This window comes from Carcharodon carcharias, chromosome 3 (assembly GCF_017639515.1).
Source record: "Carcharodon carcharias isolate sCarCar2 chromosome 3, sCarCar2.pri, whole genome shotgun sequence".
Lineage (NCBI taxonomy): Eukaryota > Metazoa > Chordata > Chondrichthyes > Lamniformes > Lamnidae > Carcharodon > Carcharodon carcharias.
The window spans coordinates 162813068-162831079 of record NC_054469.1 but is presented as its reverse complement, the minus strand read 5'-3'; the positions used below and the strand labels follow the sequence as shown (position 1 = coordinate 162831079).

General features: G+C 40.4%; 1 protein-coding gene across 1 annotated transcript in view; it reads left to right on the top strand.

The window, feature by feature from the left end:
* LOC121276052 (A disintegrin and metalloproteinase with thrombospondin motifs 16) overlaps positions 1 to 18012 on the top strand; it is a 332665-nt gene that overhangs the window by 113089 nt on the left and 201564 nt on the right. Inside the window, exons 8-10 of the mRNA XM_041183997.1 lie at positions 3419 to 3556; positions 10955 to 11108; positions 16417 to 16512. Of these exons, the coding sequence (XP_041039931.1) occupies positions 3419 to 3556; positions 10955 to 11108; positions 16417 to 16512 (388 nt within the window). The remainder of the gene's footprint in view (positions 1 to 3418; positions 3557 to 10954; positions 11109 to 16416; positions 16513 to 18012) is intronic.

Here is an 18012-nt window from a genome sequence, read left to right as displayed (position 1 = left end):
TTTCTAATCATTTATTACACTGGGGCATGCTGCCCCAATTTGGGTCCATGTCCAGGATCAGCTGGACCATGATAATTATAGCACTTGGCTACATGGAGTCTATTGATCATTAAGGGCTGTTGGGAAACCGTAAAAGGATGCAGCTATTTACAAATAAGTTATTTTTATGTGGAGTAAAATTGTTGTTTTTAAAATCTTTGCCAAGAGCCCCAGCCGTTTTGAGGATTTAATTTACTTACCACTGGCGAATTATGTCAGTGCTCACTGACAGTTCATAGGTTGGGGATGGGGCAGATGTGCTTCTCCACACAGCTGAGTTAGGAGCATAACATCCTCTTGGTCTCACAAAAATACTGAAAAAATGTGTGCTTTTTCGAATCAACCCATATAAGGACTGCTGGTTAGACTGTAACACCTATTATTAATGAACAGATGTACAGGCCACCCATTTGGAACATCAAAATTACATTGGGATCCTATGTATGTTATATGACCCTGATTATTTTATTGTAATTGACACCCATGTATGTGAAGGCCCCAATAAAAGTGGCAGTTGAAGGATCAGTAGCAGGAAAAGCAAGTACTTCACTGTGATTTCCAACATCCTATTGGTCCATTTCCACTGAGTGGAAGTCTTTCACATTGGGGCTTGTATTTATTGCAGCTATTCACTTCATAACAATAGGTAGATTAAACATGAAACTGATTTAGTACTGTAATGATCCAGTTGTCAATAGCTTTTTACAGATGACACTCTAATCAATCAAAGTGCATTAATCCTCCCTCTGTTTGATAGCAACACAAAAATATTAATTGACTTTTGCCCCATTAGGTCAAAATGCGTACTTGCATACATTGCAGTAACAGCCAACAGAAAGCAGAATTAGCCCTCAGTATACTTCACCTGCACTACAGAAGCCAATTGATAATTGATTTCTATTTTTGTCACATTGCCTCTAGCTGTATATGTGGGTTAAAGAGTAACAGTAGGATGTAGGCATTGATCTTTATGTGAAATCTCACCTGGTTGGTGTCCCTCATTGCTTTTCCTCCACTTGGGGTGGGGGGGTGGTAAAAGAGGGATTTTCAGAATTTTAGGCAAATAATTAACAATTGCAGCGCAGGAAACTCCAATTGTCACAAAAAACATTTAAGACATGAGTGTGGGGAAAAAATGACAAATCTTCCAGTGTCCCATTTGAAACACAGCAAAACTTGAGTGCTGCTTGTCTTGTGCAACTCTAAATGACAAATGCTTCCGAAGAATAAAAAGTCTTCCATCTATGCAGTGTCTTTCGTGACCTCCGGATATCCCAAAATGCTTTGCAACCAATTGAGTACTTTGAAAAGGTAGGCAACATGGCAGCCCAAATTGCACACAGGATCCCATAGTAATGTGATAATAATCAGATTATCTGCATTAGAGATAAGTATTGGCCAGGACACTAAGGAGAACTCTGGGAGAACACTATGGGATTTATTACATGTAGCTGAGAGGGCAGATGGACCTTGGATTAACATGTCATCCAAAAAGACAGCACTTCCAACAGTGCGGCACTCCCTTAGAACTGCAACTTGTATTAGCCCAGATGTTGTGCTCAAGTCTCTGGAGTGTAGTTTGAATAAACAACCTTCTGATTCAGAGGTGGAGTGCCACTATTGAACCATAACTGATACCATTGCAGCACCTAACAACACAGGACACCAATTTTACATGTGCAAAATTATGATAGAGTGCATTCCTGACAGTTAAATCACATTGTCTCATGAACAACTACATGATGTGTTTTCTACACGATTGTTAAACCATAAGGAAACGTCCACCTCGTATTGACATTTGCAATTTCTGCCCTGCTCCCAGTCTGTTATCCTTCGTTCATGTTGATACAAGACACAAGATAGCTAAAAAGTGTGAAGTGTTTCTAAAATTAATAATCCTGTAAATGTAATGGTTAACCTCCCTCATGAGTGGTTTTATTGTGCTGGTCATATTTGTATATATGGGTAACTTTCATTACTTCCAGAAACATGAAGATATGTTTAGTAGTGAAAAGAAAGGGAATATAACATTTCTGTTGCTTTTGTGAAGTTCATTCTTAACAGCAAAATTAAAGCGTGTGTAGCACACAACAAAAATGAAAAATGCTGACAGACTTTTGTTATCAGGCTTTCTTTTCAAACTGGTTTTTAAAAAAGCCATTTGCCTTTTAGGAATTTTACTTTCAATCTAGAAAGAAACTAATATAATTCACTGAAATAAATTCTGACACCTGAGTAAACAGAATTGCATAACCTGTCAACATTCATTTAGAAGACTACAATCCACTGATTAAGTTCTAGTTGAAAATATGTTTTTAGAGCAAACAAGTTGATAACTTACTGCTGTTCAGAGATTGCCCTTTCAGCTCTATAACTTGTGGTGATGTTTTTTTCCAGTAAGACCCAAGAAAGAGCAAGAGAACAAAATGCTCAAAAAAGAAGTATTAGTTAATCTTGGGCAGTAACAAAACGGTGTCAGTTTACTGTTGTGCATTATGTACTAAAGCCCAAGCCTAAATTATACCTCAAACCGGCTGAAACTTAAAATCTGTTTCAGGTGTGGTAAATGTATCTAACTTCCTGTTTACAGTTAGTACTGTTCACTGTTCTTTTGCATCTATCCCGTATGTTTTTTGGGCATTGAACATAGGAAGTCCATTTTAATTTGCATTTTGTTTGAAATAAACTGTTCATGTATACGTTTGATTTAAGTACAGTAATGTGCCTCCATTATTTTCAATTCACCGCAGTTGTAATTGGATGTTTAAACTCTTCTGTTAGGAGCTAAGTGTGTGTTTTGGTGCTAAGTTTAACTAGAAGGAATAAAATAAAATCTGATACTTTACAAAGAACGCAACAATAATGCCTTTAAAAGCTGAACATTTATATCCTGTACAAAAACAGAATTACCTGGAAAAACTCAGCAGGTCTGGCAGCATCGGCGGAGAAGAAAAGAGTTGACGTTTCGAGTCCTCCTGACCCTTCGACAGTTCTGTCGAAGGGTCATGAGGACTTGAAACGTCAACTCTTTTCTTCTCCGCCGATGCTGCCAGACCTGCTGAGTTTTTCCAGGTAATTCTGTTTTTGTTTTGGATTTCCAGCATCCGCAGTTTTTTTGTTTTTATATTTATTTATATCCTGTTGTTTGTCTAAAATTGAGTGAAACTTAACCTTTGACTAAGCATTTTTGTTTCCTAATTAATATATTTTCTTCTGATATATGTTTCCTCTGAACCAAGGAGTCAATGTTGGTGTTTAGAGATTTATTCTATCTTCTTTGTATTCTTATCTGTTACATTTACTATGGATGTCCTAATGTCAAAGGTTTTGGAAAAATCTTTATTTAAATTTTAACTAAACTTCCCATTTTTCCTTCCAGTTTTGGTATGATTCATGATGGAGAAGGGAATGTATGCAAGAAGTCAGAGGGCAATATCATGTCACCAACGCTTGCAGGCCACAATGGGGTCTTCTCATGGTCAGCCTGCAGTCGGCAATATCTATATAAGTTTCTGAGGTACAGAATTGACTTATTGCATGTTTTAATACATGTAAACAGCATGTCTAGACCCTTGTATTCTACAAAGAATTAGCCTGAGTTAACTTAATCCATATGTAGATTTGCAATAATTCATTGATGGGGTAATTGTCTCACTTTGAACTGTCGCAAGGAAGCCTTGACACTTAGAGGCACATAATAGAAATTTGGAGGCATTAGCATGATTTTGAGTTAATTTCACACCTGAATTTCTGATGTACACTCCTGACTGCCAAGGATCCCTTCTGAGAGCCAAAGTCAGACCATTACCATTATGCATGAAGTAATTAGACATATTGATATGGATAGTCACTATATAAATACATACCTTGATTGCAAGTCAACTTTAATTTTTGAGTAAACCTTACTTTATAGGAACAAGAAAGTGCTCTGTGTTAAAATATGCAGTTATTACGTTGAAGCACCCACTATCTCTGGAAGTTGCCATACTTTGGACAACATTTGCTGATGGTCTGTTTATGCTGTAGTTCAAAACAAAAGCTCCCTCCATCTTGTGCTCTGTGTCTGTACATGCTGAGTAAGATGGTATCATTTTTTGTGTGTGTGCATTCTGAATAAGTGTTGATATGCGTGATTAGATGCTAGTATGTATGTTGGTTATTGAATCCGGTGTAGTATTTTTGAAAGACTTTGTATCTTTAGAATATAGAATAAAAAACAGAAAATGTTGGAAATAGTCAGCCAGTCAGCATCTGTGAAGAGAGAAAGTGAATTGACATTTCAGGTCAATGACCTTTTGTCAGAACTGGAAGAAATTGGACATTTAGTAGTTTTTAAACAAGCAGAGGCAAGTTAAGAAGTTGGGGGGTGGTTGTTGGGCAGGAGGGGCAAAAAGGAATAATGATCAGTGTTAATATAGCGCCGCTCGCTACCTTGGGACATAGCAAAGCACTTTATGGCCAATGAAGTACATTTAAAGTAGGAAACACAGTAGCAAATCTGCTCATAGCAAACTGCCACAAACAGCAGTGTGATAATTACCAGATAATGTGTTTCTTTTTTTGTAATGTTGATTGAAGGATAATTATATGCCAGGACTCTGAAGATAACTCCCCTCCCTTAGAAATAGTGCGTTAGGATCTTTTATGTCTACTTGAAAGAGCAGACATGCAGGGTCTTGATTTAATGCCTTATCCGAAATATGGCACCTCCAACAGTACCGCGCTCCCTCATTGTTGGCCTAGAGTGTCAGCCTAGATTTTTGTGTTCAATTCTCTGGAATGCAACTTGAACCTCGACTGTCTGCTTCCGAGACGAGAGTAATACCCACTGAGCCACAGCTAACACTGACACAAGGATAGTTCTGTGATAGGGTGGAAGCAGAACTGAATAAATGGCAAAAGGGATGATGGTGTAAGGCAAAAGCGATTGGTAATGCAATAAGTTCAAAGACAAAAGATGGGTGTGCAGGAGCTGTAAATGGCTATTACTAGCAGCTGCTACTTGAAAAAATGGGAGCAGTGGTTATGATCTGAAATTGATGAGTTCAGAGGCTGAAAGTTGCCTATTCGAAAGAGGTGTTGCTGTTCCTTGAGCTTCCTTTGAATTTCCTTGGAACAGTGTAGGAGATCAAGAGATCGGTGTTAGTAGTGAGGCAAAGAATTAAAATGGAAAGTGACCAGAAGCTCAGGGTCACGCTTGCAGACTGAGTGGAGATGTTCAGCAACGTGATCACCCAATCTACAGTTAGTCCACTCAATGTAGAGGAGACTGCATTGTGAGCAGTGAATATAATCCTATTAGGGACTTTTAGCATTTAAAGAGCAACCTATAGAACCAGTGATTAACAGACAGAACTATGCCACAAGATTTCACATTTTTAAATATAAAACAAACTTTTTTGCAAATAAGAATTAAACAGAGCAAGCATAATTAACTTAACACTGAAGCATATAAAGACTTATGCAATGAACTCTGTTCTACTTTTTAGTTCCCTGCCCCCAAGAATTCCCTTATACATTCTAACAATCTTGAAGGTTCATTCACTTCTATAGGAACCAATCCACAGGTCTGCCACAGCCCTCCAGAATTATCTTTAATTTTCCTCGGTGGTGCAGTGATTCACAGACTTGTTACATTTGTAGAAGGAGCCCATTTGGCCCATTGTGTCTGCACTGGCTCTCTGAATCCACTATTTACTTAGTGCCATTCCCTTGCCTTCTCTCTATAACTCTGAACATTCTTCGGTTTCAAATAACAATCTAACTCCCTTTTGAATGCCTTGATTGAATCTGCCTCCACCACACTCTCAAACAGTGCATTAAAAACCAGAAGCACTTGTTGCATGAAAAAGTTTTTCCTCATGTCGCATTTGCGTCTTTTTCCAATTACTATATAAATGTGTCCTCTTGTTCTTGGTGCTTTCATGACTGGGAACAGTTTCTGTCCAGACCCCTCATAATTCTGAATGCCTCCATCAAATCTCCTCTCAGCCTTCTCTTCTCCAAGGTAAACAACCCATCATCATAACTGAACTTCCTCATCTCTGGAACCATTCTTGTGAAACTTCTCTGCAATCTCTCCAATGTCTTCACATCTTTCCTAAAGTGAATTGACAGAACTGGATGCAATACTCCAGCTGGGGCCGAACTCACCTGGTTAGCAACTCACTTCCTGACGCCCCAAACCTGTCCAGCATTTACAAGGCACAAGTATTGGAATACTCACCATTTGCCTGGATGAGTGCAGCTCCAACAACCCTCAAGAAGTTTGACACCGTCCAGGTCAAAGCAGCCCACTTGATTGGCACCCCATCTACCACCTTAAATATTCACTCCCTCCACCATTGATGCACAATAGCAGCAGTGTGAATATCTACAAGATGTACTGCAGGAGCTCACCAAAACTCCTCTGACAGCACCTTCCAAACCTGTGACTTCTACCACCAAGAAGGACAAAGGCAGCAGGTGCATGGGAATACCACCATTTACAAGTTCCCCTCCAAGTCACACACCATCCTCACCACCTCCTGAACTTGGGTGTGGTGCCCTTCACCCTGTGCCACTGACAGCACACGCGATACATCACTCCGAGGTACTCGTATCTGTGTTGGTGGAGTGTGGTCTGGTCAGATATGACGGTTCATCCTCGGACACCACTTCCTCCTCCTGATGCTGAGGGATGAGCTGGCTCTGTGTGGCGTGGGTGAATTGCGATGGGTTCTGTTTGAGACACAACTGGAGGTATTAGTGTAGGCCATGGTCACTGTGAGCATACATGTTGCTCGAACAGCCATATTAACTGCACCCTCGGCCCGAAAACTTTCCTTCATGTTCAACCATGGACCAAGTTCCCATTCTGCTCACTCCACCTCCCCCGTGCTGAATAACCATCAACCCCACCAATGAGGCCATGCTCAAAGTTGCCAATAATACCGTGTTTAGCAGCTGCAGTGGGTGTTTGTGATCTCTGATATTGGCCTCAGAGGGCATCCATGACCCTCTCCTCAATGGCATGAATCACCCTGAGGATCACACACCCACTCCCGGGCCAGGCATTTGGATCCCTCTTCTCCTGCAAGTAAACAATACAGAGGGATATAAGGACATTGAATCTGACATCCAGGGACCAGCCTCATCAGTTTGATACTCTGTCACTTTGGGCATTCACATGCCAGCCCAGGAATGCTGGGACATACAAGAGTCCATTTTTCATCCTTGTTAGAGGGGAGGTACGTGCCAAGTGGATTCCAGTTGATGTGTCAGGCAGCTGACACCCATCACAGAGATAACTGTGTGTTTCTATCAAACAACTGACCCTGCCTGAACGCAGCAGGTCGTGAAACCGCTTGTGACACTGAATCCAAGATGGTGAATATTCCCCTGCTGTGCTGCCAATGTCCTGTCAAGCTTTCTTTGGAACAGCCAGAGGTCCCTTCTCCCTGCTGGATCAGGGTATCCCTCCAGCTGTTACAGAGAGGGTATCCCTCCCTCCAGCCATTACAAAGAGGTTATCCCTCCTTCTGGCTGTTACAAAGAGGGTATCCCTCCAGCCATCACATAGAGGACATCTCTCCCTCTGGTCTTCAACTTCATGGACCAAGAGCTCCAGATCCTGGTCATAGAACCTGGCTGCTTCCCTGTGATTCGCTTATGTTGCTTCTCTGTGACACTCTGACAGGACAATGAGCAAGGTAAGACGTTTATGGGGTTCTTCCATTAGCTTTTTTGGCTAAGCGACCCTCTAACTTTTTAAGACTTCAAGACTATGTTCTGATTGCTGGCTGATACTCCCCACAGCTTTCCAAGCTAACTCTGCTGACTGCTTTCTGCCACAGGTTTCTGTGAAGACCACTGTTGATGTCTTCCTCTAGCCACAAGCTAGGCACATCTTCCTGCTATTTTTTCCCTCATGAAATCCAAACTGAGCTTGAATCTCACCCACATTCCATGATGTGAACAAGTTCATATTTTCTCTGATTAAAGTGCTGGCCTGACTAATAATCATCTCTTCCTGGCTCTCTCCACTCCAGTGAGCTGTAGTCTACACCAAAACCAAAGACTGCAATTGCCTGTATCTGTTCCCCAATCTGAACTGCTTGCTTCTGTCAGCGGAAGTACACAGATAAATCAAACAAAGGAAGCTTCTAACCCCTATCGCCCATCTCTATAACAATGTGGCATGTTTGGAGATGTTCAAACAGAAATGCAAAGTAATTATTTTACCTTCAGTACAACTCTTTGGGCTGAATTTTACGCTGGTGTAAAAAAAACTTTAACAAAAACTTTATTTCCGGGATTTCAGGTCTTCAGCTCCCTGAGGCAGCTGTGCCTTCGGGGAGCTTTCTGTCAGCATTCGCCCGCATTGACATCATCGTCCACCCTCCTCCTGCCCCCACCCTGGCAGCACTGGGCTTTTCAGTGCACACTTCATGCTGGCTGGCTGTTAATTGGTCGTGAAATCTCGGTCGGGGTCCCATCACACCCACCCGCCGAGCTGAAAATTCAGCTTGATTCAGTAACCCAAAATGCTAATGGAGATTATGAAATGGGTCATTCATTGTTAAAGTTTATCTTCCCCACTATCAACACTGACCTTGTAAGGTAATACAAGTTAGCTTTTGTTAAAGGTTAGCATAATTCCTTGTTTTTTCTATCTATTCCTCTATAAATAAAACCAAGGACCCCATCTGCATTTTTAACATAAATAAAAGCAGAAAATTCTTCATATAATCAGTCCACATGGAGGGTCATCAACTTGAAACATCATCTCTGGGGGGAGTTTTACAGCCTCCCGCCGATGTACTTGCAGGCAGGGTCCACGTAAATTAGGATGAATGGCTTGCCCATCACTGAGCTGTTCCCCCATACTACAGTGGGTGGTTAAGGTGTCAGACAGCCCACCCACCCTTAGGCCTTTGACACCCTTAACTGGACAACCAATAGGCATTAAGGGTCTCAGTCCACTTCCGCCACCATAATATGGTGGGTGGGGAAGGAAGAATAAAGAAAGCCAGCTCGCACATTCACAACCTTAGGCTAAAGGCAGGAAGGAAGGGGAGGGGGTACCTCCACAGGAGAAGTGCCCTGTGCCCATTGAGGGAAACCCTCTTTTATGCCTTCACCCCTGATCTCCTGAACTCAACCCCCTTAAACCCCATTCCCCTCCCCACTCCCTAGGGATCCCTCCTGACCCAAAACCCATCCACCTTCTTGCTTCTCTGGACTCCTTGTAGTCCCAGCAGTGGCCACTACTGAACTCTGGCACTGCTGGGACCAGCTCCCAGCCAATCAAATCGCCCGTCACCTCTCACGGGCGGGACATCCTTTCCGTGAGGGGCAGAAGTCCCACGCTTAACTCATAATGGCTGCCCCCAGATTCATATTGCTGTGGGACAGCCCTTTTTAAAGTCGTTTGGCTCAAGGCTAACTTTTCTACCAGAGGACCGAGTAATACTCACCTCTCTTTCTCTCCACAGGTGCTGCCTGACCTGTTGAGTACTTCCAGAATTTTCTGTATTCATTTCAGATTTCCAGCATCTTTACTATTTTCATTTTGTCGTTAGAATGTAGTTTCCTTTTACAACTTTCCTAACTGATTTTATACTGGTATCTAAGTACTAGTGTGGGATTATGCAACATTCATATCAAACAGGACATTAAACACTTTATTAATCTATCATTATGCTCCGAAATTATGTGATTACTATGATTCATCTTCCAGCAATGAATTTGATGTTGTATAAATACGTGATTAAATGTAAATATATGAGTAAAATACTCAAAAATCTGAATTATTAATGCACTTCGGTTATTATATGTTCACCTCTTAACTGAGTAGTTTGTCCTTAAAACCTGAAGTGGGACTCTTGAATAAATTAATGTGAGTTTCCAAATAGTGCCAAGAATCTCCAGCTAGCTTTAACTCTGCCCCTATAGGTATGTAGTTCCCATGTACAATTGCTAAAGAAAAGATAGCACAGATGCCAAGAATCTTGGGTCCAAACCAAAGCTTGTCCATTCAAATAATCTGTTTGGCACATGTTAACCAGTGGCCTATCTCTGTATGAGGGATGTAACTACTCCAGCAGATTTGTGACATGCTGAATAATGTATTTAATCTTCTTCACTGGTTTGGAATTACAAATCATGAGACATACAAGGTGAAATCCACATTTTCTTGAATAACTTATTAAGTTGAGGTATAAAATTTGTTCTACCCCTAAGTGCTGACTGTAAAGTATCTGGCATAATTTGTTTTTGTATATGGCAATGAATGTACAGTTTGTGCATTTCACTATGCACTATAAAATTGGAACCCTTGCCATTGTACACACACATTTAAACACAGACGTGTCCATCATTGATTAAATAAGGTTGCTGGTGCTGGCATTGAGGGGTAGGATGCTTGTTGGATGACGATGCCTTAACAGTTTTTCCAGGCCTATCTTATAGTTGTCTCTAGCTGCACTATTTTATCACATCTATTATACAAAACAAAATGTTGCAAAAAGCCTTTAAAGTGGATGTAAACATTTCCCCAGTTGATTGCTTGCTAACATAATATTTAGCTTAATTTTTGGAGTAGATGAGAATCAAACTACATTTGAATTTAGTATAAACCTATTTAGAAGATTCTAATATCACAAGATTACTGTTATTGTGAATTTTATAATGAGTTAAAGTATTTTGCACAATTTAGCATTTTGGGAGTGGAGAAATTAAAACTATAACAATGGTTGTCAGTTTGATTTCTTTAAATGTTAATTCAGTGCTTCACCAAAGCATGATGATCTTGTGTCCAATTGTCACGCATTTTACTTTTTGAAACAAAGTTTTCACTGGTAAAATGTTTTTAGTGTTTTGTAAGTACTGCAGAGACTGCAGCATTTAATCTTTTTAAACCACTTGTATGCAGCACTTCCCAGGCAACTTGTCTTGTTGATGAACCAAAGCCAGCAAAGGAGTACAGATACCCGGACAAGCTGCCAGGAGAACTCTATGATGCCGATACACAATGCAAGTGGCAATTTGGGGAGAAGGCCAAACTCTGCAGGCTAGATTTTAAAAAGGCAAGAAAATGCTCTTGAATTTTAATTGTTTTGTTGGCATTGAGCAGAAACTTACCTTTTTTCTGTTAATTACCCACTGGATGATCAAGATTTAGTTTGTAATCCAGAATTAATTGGTAAGGATTATCAGTATCTTGAATGGAAAAAAAGCTTTCAAAGAAACCTCACAAACCTGAAGTGTTGTTACAGCTCATTGAATTAAACGTTGTTCCTACAGTCAATCTTTATTTTTTAATGAATTGAATGCTTCCTAATTCACAGAAACTTTTATTAAAAATACCTATTGTGATTCATAATATCAGGTTTCCTTGAGAATGTTTACCTACAATGTATGCTGTATTATGTCTAGCTCACACTCCCTGCTTGTTATATTTCTGCCATCACAATTCCATTGCAACACTTTTACTAAGTGACCCAAAATAAAATGGCAGCAAATAAGAATTGAAGAGACAGAGGACGTACAAATAAGAAAAATAGTTAGAAAACTGCTGGGGGATAAAGACTTATGAAAATAGCCAGTATGACCAGCAAAATCCACAAGCAATCTTGAATGAGGTAGAGAGCCTATCAATTAAAAAAATGTGAATCAATTAAATCATTCAAAATACTTTTTGACTAAAAAATGCCACAGCTTTACAGCACTGACTTCTGAATTTTTTAAAAAAATGAATAAAGTTGTCTTTTGTTGGCAGGTACAGGAAAAGCTAAAGAATACCAAGTTGAAAAACCTAGTTCCTGCCCTCGTCACCACCAATTTTGACAAGGGGACCTAAAATAGGCAGCCCATTTTCAGTGGCTGCTGGGGATACGCGAAAAATACGTCTGAGATTTTATGAGTGGCCTGAATGCATGTGCAGATTGGGCTCCAGGCTGTCCCAGAGCTAAGTTTGTCAATATTGTGGTTATTTTATGTCCAAGAAATGGGTGGAATGCATCCCAATTTCAACCCACGGAGTCTCTCCATTGCAAAGCTGTATGGCACATACGGGCATCCTTTTAGCCTACAGATAACTGACATTTATATTAAGCAAGCATTGAGTAAATTGATTTGTAGATCAGTTAAGAGGCTGGCAACATTTTAGGCTTTGATACGTTCTGCCTCATTCAGCTCTGACAACTCTCAGTCAAGTCCTAAAGGTTGAGTGATGCCAATTTACAAGCTAGTGCTTGTAAGAGAAGAGTGTGATGGTGCATCTTCACTTGCAGATTCTTCCCCTCCTCCACTTCTTCTGCCAATGGTCCCTGGACTTCATCAGGATCTGGAAAGAGAGAATAGAGAAAATGGTTAGTACCTAGAGGTGATAGTGTTGCAAAACAGTACTTTCTCAATGGAGCATCAGTAGATTGAGGGAGGAGGATAGTTAAGTGACAAAGGAAATGGATGGTTGCAGAGCCAACATTCTGTGGTACGAATCCTCTTGCCTTGCTCTGTACAAATGTTCCTGCTCTCCCTGTCCAGGATATCCATAGAAGCATTTTTAGCAGCTGGCAGTATTGTGAAATGAAGGAGTACCTCCTCCTGTGCAGGGGTTCTCCCTGGAATTATGTGCTAGTTTATCCTGCGAAAGGAATGTTGATTGTGTTGGTGCATGGCACATTGAAGTGAGCTGAAGATCTGTATGTGATCCTATGTAAGCTTTGTGTTGTGAAGAAACATTAGTTTTGTGCAAGGGAAGTAATTGCATAAGGAGGAACTGGTAGAGTATGGAAACAGCAGTAGGAGGAGGGCCGCTGAAGGCCGTTGCAATGATTGGATGGGACGAATGTGAAGTGGGCGGTGTCAATATTTTTGTTGATACTGTCAGAACAAACTGATGCAGGATAGCAGTAATAAATAGGAGCCTTAACTAGATAGTCTATGTCAAGCCATTGATCTCTTTTTATACTCCTTCTGGATCAGAGGGTATAATCTTCTGGCATATACATACTTCGTTAGCTCAGACAATCCTTCCATCGCTGTTTGGCAGGACACCTTTCTCACATCTGGTGGAAACATGATATCCTTCCTTCTTACTTCTCCACTAACGCTTCTAGGGCATTATTAGAGAATCTGGGTGTTCCTTCAGTCAACAGTTTTTGTCTTGCTGTAAACAAGCAGCCTTCGGTTGTACTCCACAATGAACAATTCATCTCCCTTTACGAGGTGCCAACCATTAGGAACTGGGAATTAATGTCACATCTGCCCAAAATCTCTCTGCTATGTGAGAAGTCGACTTGCAAGTCTGAGTCATGCTGATGCATCAAATAATAAAATGAGGCATGAATCTGAAAGTGATTTGTGCCTTGGGGCAACATCATTGTTCAAGCATCTAACAGCAGATTATCAAATGGTTGGCTTAAATGAAGCCTAATCTGTTAAATTACCAATCATATCTGAGCAACTAAATGTTTATTAATCAAAGCACATCCATCATCCCCCACTGCTGCAAAAAAATCCATAACCCCACATATTTGTCACCAATCTACTACTTATTGCCTACCATTTCCTTGTGTATCCTGAGCTTTAACAAATATAAAAGATGAGTCTGATATGTAGATAAAGGAATATATAATAATTAAGGAAAATTACTTATGGCTTTCATGCACTATTTTATCCCACTGGGAAATGTAATAGAATACTGTGTTATAGAAAAGATTATTCCGTTACCATAAATCAATAACTTTGATAATGGATCACATTTCATGTCACAGCTTCTCTTATTGATTCTGTATTAAAAAGTGAGTGGCCCTAACAGCCAATGATATTCCACCTATTGGTTGTGCTTTGAGGTCATGTTATCAGACTTATTAAGTACAGTAGAGCTCCAATCACATTATGTGACAGCTGTACTGTACTGTACCATTCCGAAATCCCCAAATCAGCATAGAAAATCAATGTGATTTTTGAACCAGTGGAAATGGTCCATATTCACGCTGTCAAAATCCATCAAGATTTAAAGTCTTTTTAAGTCTGCTCTTGGTCTTCTGTGCTCCATTCCGCTGTGTAGGATGTCAGATATAAATCATGCTTATATGAAATGTTCATTCAGCGATGCTAAGCAATGGTAAGTATATGCAATATTATGGAAAGGACAGAGTAGTGGTCGGGTAAATGTATTTCAGCCATTTATTACCTATTTTTCTTCCGTAAGTTTATTTTATCTTGCTGGTACTTGGCAACCCTCAAGCCTTTGTATCAATTGATGTAAACTAATTATTTGTTGTTGTTGAAAAATTGTTTTTATGTGGGAATCTTCCTATATGACATACTTGGAAGAGGGCCAAATAACTGATACCAGGCTGTTCAGATTGTAAAAGGGGTGCTCTATGATGATCTGCTAGTGCCTGTATACTTGCATTTGCGGACAGAGTTGTAGGTATGTGATTAGTGCAGACCACGCTATTCCAAATTAAGCTGGAACACCAGACCTGAAAGCAACACAAAGATCTGTGAATGCTTCACAAACTGTCTTTTTGGGGTGCCTTCTCAAGATATTTCATGTTTTCAGTGGTACTCATGAAAGAAGGCATGCCATGATGATCAACTGCCAATGTCTCCTAATTGAGTGTACTTGCCAAGATAATATCAAACAGGAAATGGCTGTGGGGACCTGTCTACAAAAGGTCTGGATCAGCACCTAGCCAGGTGCAAAAGATGCCATCTGATCCAAAGACTTCTGCAGTTACCATATAGCATAGGACTGATGTGTATATATATAGGTGAGAATTGGTACCTGTAAGAATTGTGCTATGGACTGGTGCAGATGACCACCATTCCTGCAAATCCAAGGCCAGGATTTTATGCTCCCCCACTGGCAGGATTTTAGGTGGGGGTGGGGGGGCACCGTGAAATTGAAAGGACAAGATTCCCTCCAGGTTCCCGTCTGCCCAGACCCCACAGCAAATTTACACAGGGGCGGGCAAGGCCTCAGGTGGGAAGCCTGCACTTGCCCCAGTTGAGGCCCTTAAGTGGCCAATTATTAGCCACTTCAGGGCCATTTCCTGCCGGGCCTCAATTTTTAGGCTGGCAGGAGGATTGAGCTGGCGTGGAGGAAGGCCGACAATCTACAGGACTACATCTCAGGCGGGAAGTGAGGATGAGGGGGGGGCAGAAGTCTCCTTCTTACTGGACGTGCCCCCCCCTTAAGTTTCAGTGCCCTCCAGACCTCCCACCCCTCCTGGCCTCTCCTGAAATTGTCCCATTCATGTGCCCCTGGCCCACTGTCCCTGCCCTTTCCTACCCTTCCTGCCCTGGGATCTCTTGCACTTACCTGGGCCTCAACTGTTGCTGCATGGACTGGAGAGCTGCCGGCCGATCAGATTGGCTGGCAGCTTTCTAAGGCAGGACTTCCTCCCAAGTGAGGGGCAGAAGTCTTGCCTGCAGCCAATTGATGCTCATTTAAGCATGAAATGGCTGTGGGGCACTCATGACTCTTCAGATGGTGGGAAGCGAGATCCTGCTATCCCAAAAATTCAGGCCCTGCTGTATCATCAGCTAACCTTCAGCAGCTATCAAGTTGGAGCTACCCTTGTTATTTACCTGCAAACTCGTGCCTGAAAATTGGGTCTATTTCTCTTTTATTTTTGCCTGTCTCTTATTCCCCAGATTTGGCAAAGGCTGATAATAGGACAAAATGCACCTTTAGGCTTTGCAATGGCTGTCAGGATTTTACCCTCTGTCATTGTGGTACATTACTTTTAATTCCTTTAAGTTTCATTTACATTTCTTCTTTCTCAATGCAGCTGTGCTACCAAAATCCATCCTGCATCTGCAGCTATCCTAATAAGCAGACCTTGGAAATTTAGATGCAAGCATTCTATTCTACCATTTGTTTGTGTCTGCAATCAAACAAAGGCTGTTTGGTCTAAGCTACACAGTAGCAGAAAATCTAGACGGAAGTCTTTATTATTGTCTTGAAGTTAATGTAGGATTTGCAGGGCTATGAGGGAACAGGCAGGGAGTGGGACTAGCTAAATTACTCATACAAAGTGCCCACATGGCCTTGGCTGGCCAAATGGCCTCTTTCTATGCTGCAGCCATTCTATGATCCATGTGTGCATGGATTTTAGAGACAACTGGATGCATTTCTGCATAGAAGTGACTGACGGATATAGTGACAAGATAGGAAGCTGGGGTTGATCCAGCAAAGATGGATGGCCTTAATTGGGCCAAATGGTCTTTCCCTGTTCCAAAAAATACTTGTGTTCTTTGGCTATGTTGATACTAAAATACATTTGTTATTCCTTAGCTAAAGGTTTAAAACAATAATTCACTAGCAGTGAATGTTCTCAGAAAATCTTGTAATGGAATTGATTTTCTATCCCTTAGGATATCTGTAAAGCACTATGGTGTCATAGAGTTGGCCGAAGATGTGAAACAAAATTCATGCCAGCTGCTGAGGGCACTGTTTGTGGCCTCAATAGGGTAAGGTAACCCTTTGCTCTTTTCAGTTGATAAATAGCTTCTGAATTGTACCTTTTAAAATATGTTTGTTCTTTTACTTATTACATGGTTTACAAGGAAACTGGTAAGTCAATCTTCTTTGAATTTTTATAAGTACACCTTTGTTTTTGGAAATCATTAAGAAATTTTAGATGCAGCAATATGAACAACTTTAGTTATAGCATTCAACCTACGTTTCTGGTCAAATTCAACACGGGGTGGGTGACTCAGGGAAATATATTACTACCCATGCAGGTTAATCAGAGTTGGCTGATTACATCATTTACTGTACAGAACATTGTTCACCTCTTCAGTTTACTGCAGTTGTATTAAATGGCCATGAGTTTTTTAAAAATTCTTCATGATTTCCAAACACAAAATTATTGTTTTAATGAATTTGAAGACAAGCTTGCAATTAACAGTGTAATTGAATTTGATTTTTGGAAAAAAATCATTTATAAAAGCAAAATCATTAAATTATAGGTTTTTGCTTCACGGAACATTTCCTCAATGAATTGAATACATAAAGTGAGTTTTATCTCAATGGCAGTAAATTAGTGTTGGTATGATTAGGCAATTTCTATTGGTTGAAAATAGTAGGCCCTGCTGGCATTGTAAGCTGGCTGGAGTACATATTGAAACCACACGGATATTAGTAGATGTTGTATGAATATGGCACAAGAGCAAAAATAAATACAGATAAATTTCATAATACAGAGCCTCAGTGGACAGGGAAGAGGATTGGAAAATTTGATCTGGAGAGCAGCAGGCCGGATTCTCTGACCTGCTGTAGTGTAGGGCTCTACACTTGGAGCAGTGCCTTGCAAAATTTGGTCCAGGGTGCCACAAGTGTAATTATGGAGGCCAGGGGAAACCCTGCAGCATATTTATAGCAAAGGATGCATTCATCTAGGACTTGTTTGTTTTCTCACCTCTATAGGCCTCTGCAGAACTGTTGAGGGTAAAAGTCAACTTGGCTTTTATATCCCAATATATATTGGGTGACAAACAAATTGCCATTTGTTTTGTGTCTATGTTAAAGTTAATTTTTTATCCATGTTATTTATGTGCCTGCTTAAAAATGAGAAGTGTGTTTTTTTGAAAAAAAGCCTAACTAATTAACTGATGTTAATTTGTTTGAATCCAACTTTTGTTTATGGCTGTCTTTTAAATCTATTTTAGACACTCTTGCATTGTACAATTATGGTCTGATGAAAGGTTTTTAATTAACAGCCATAATTTAAAATAAACTTTAAGGTTTCTTTATTAGTAATATATAGCCAGCACACACACATATCTACAGTAACAGGACAGCTGTTCTGTTTGTAAAACAGAGAGCATACTGGTTTTTAAAAATATGGACCCTGACCCTGCTAATCCCAATTTCTGTGTTTTCACTAACTATTGGAATATTGTGGTAATTACATATTAATTTGGTGGTTGCTGTTGTCACCCTCATGAATCAATGTCAGTGTGCTGTAA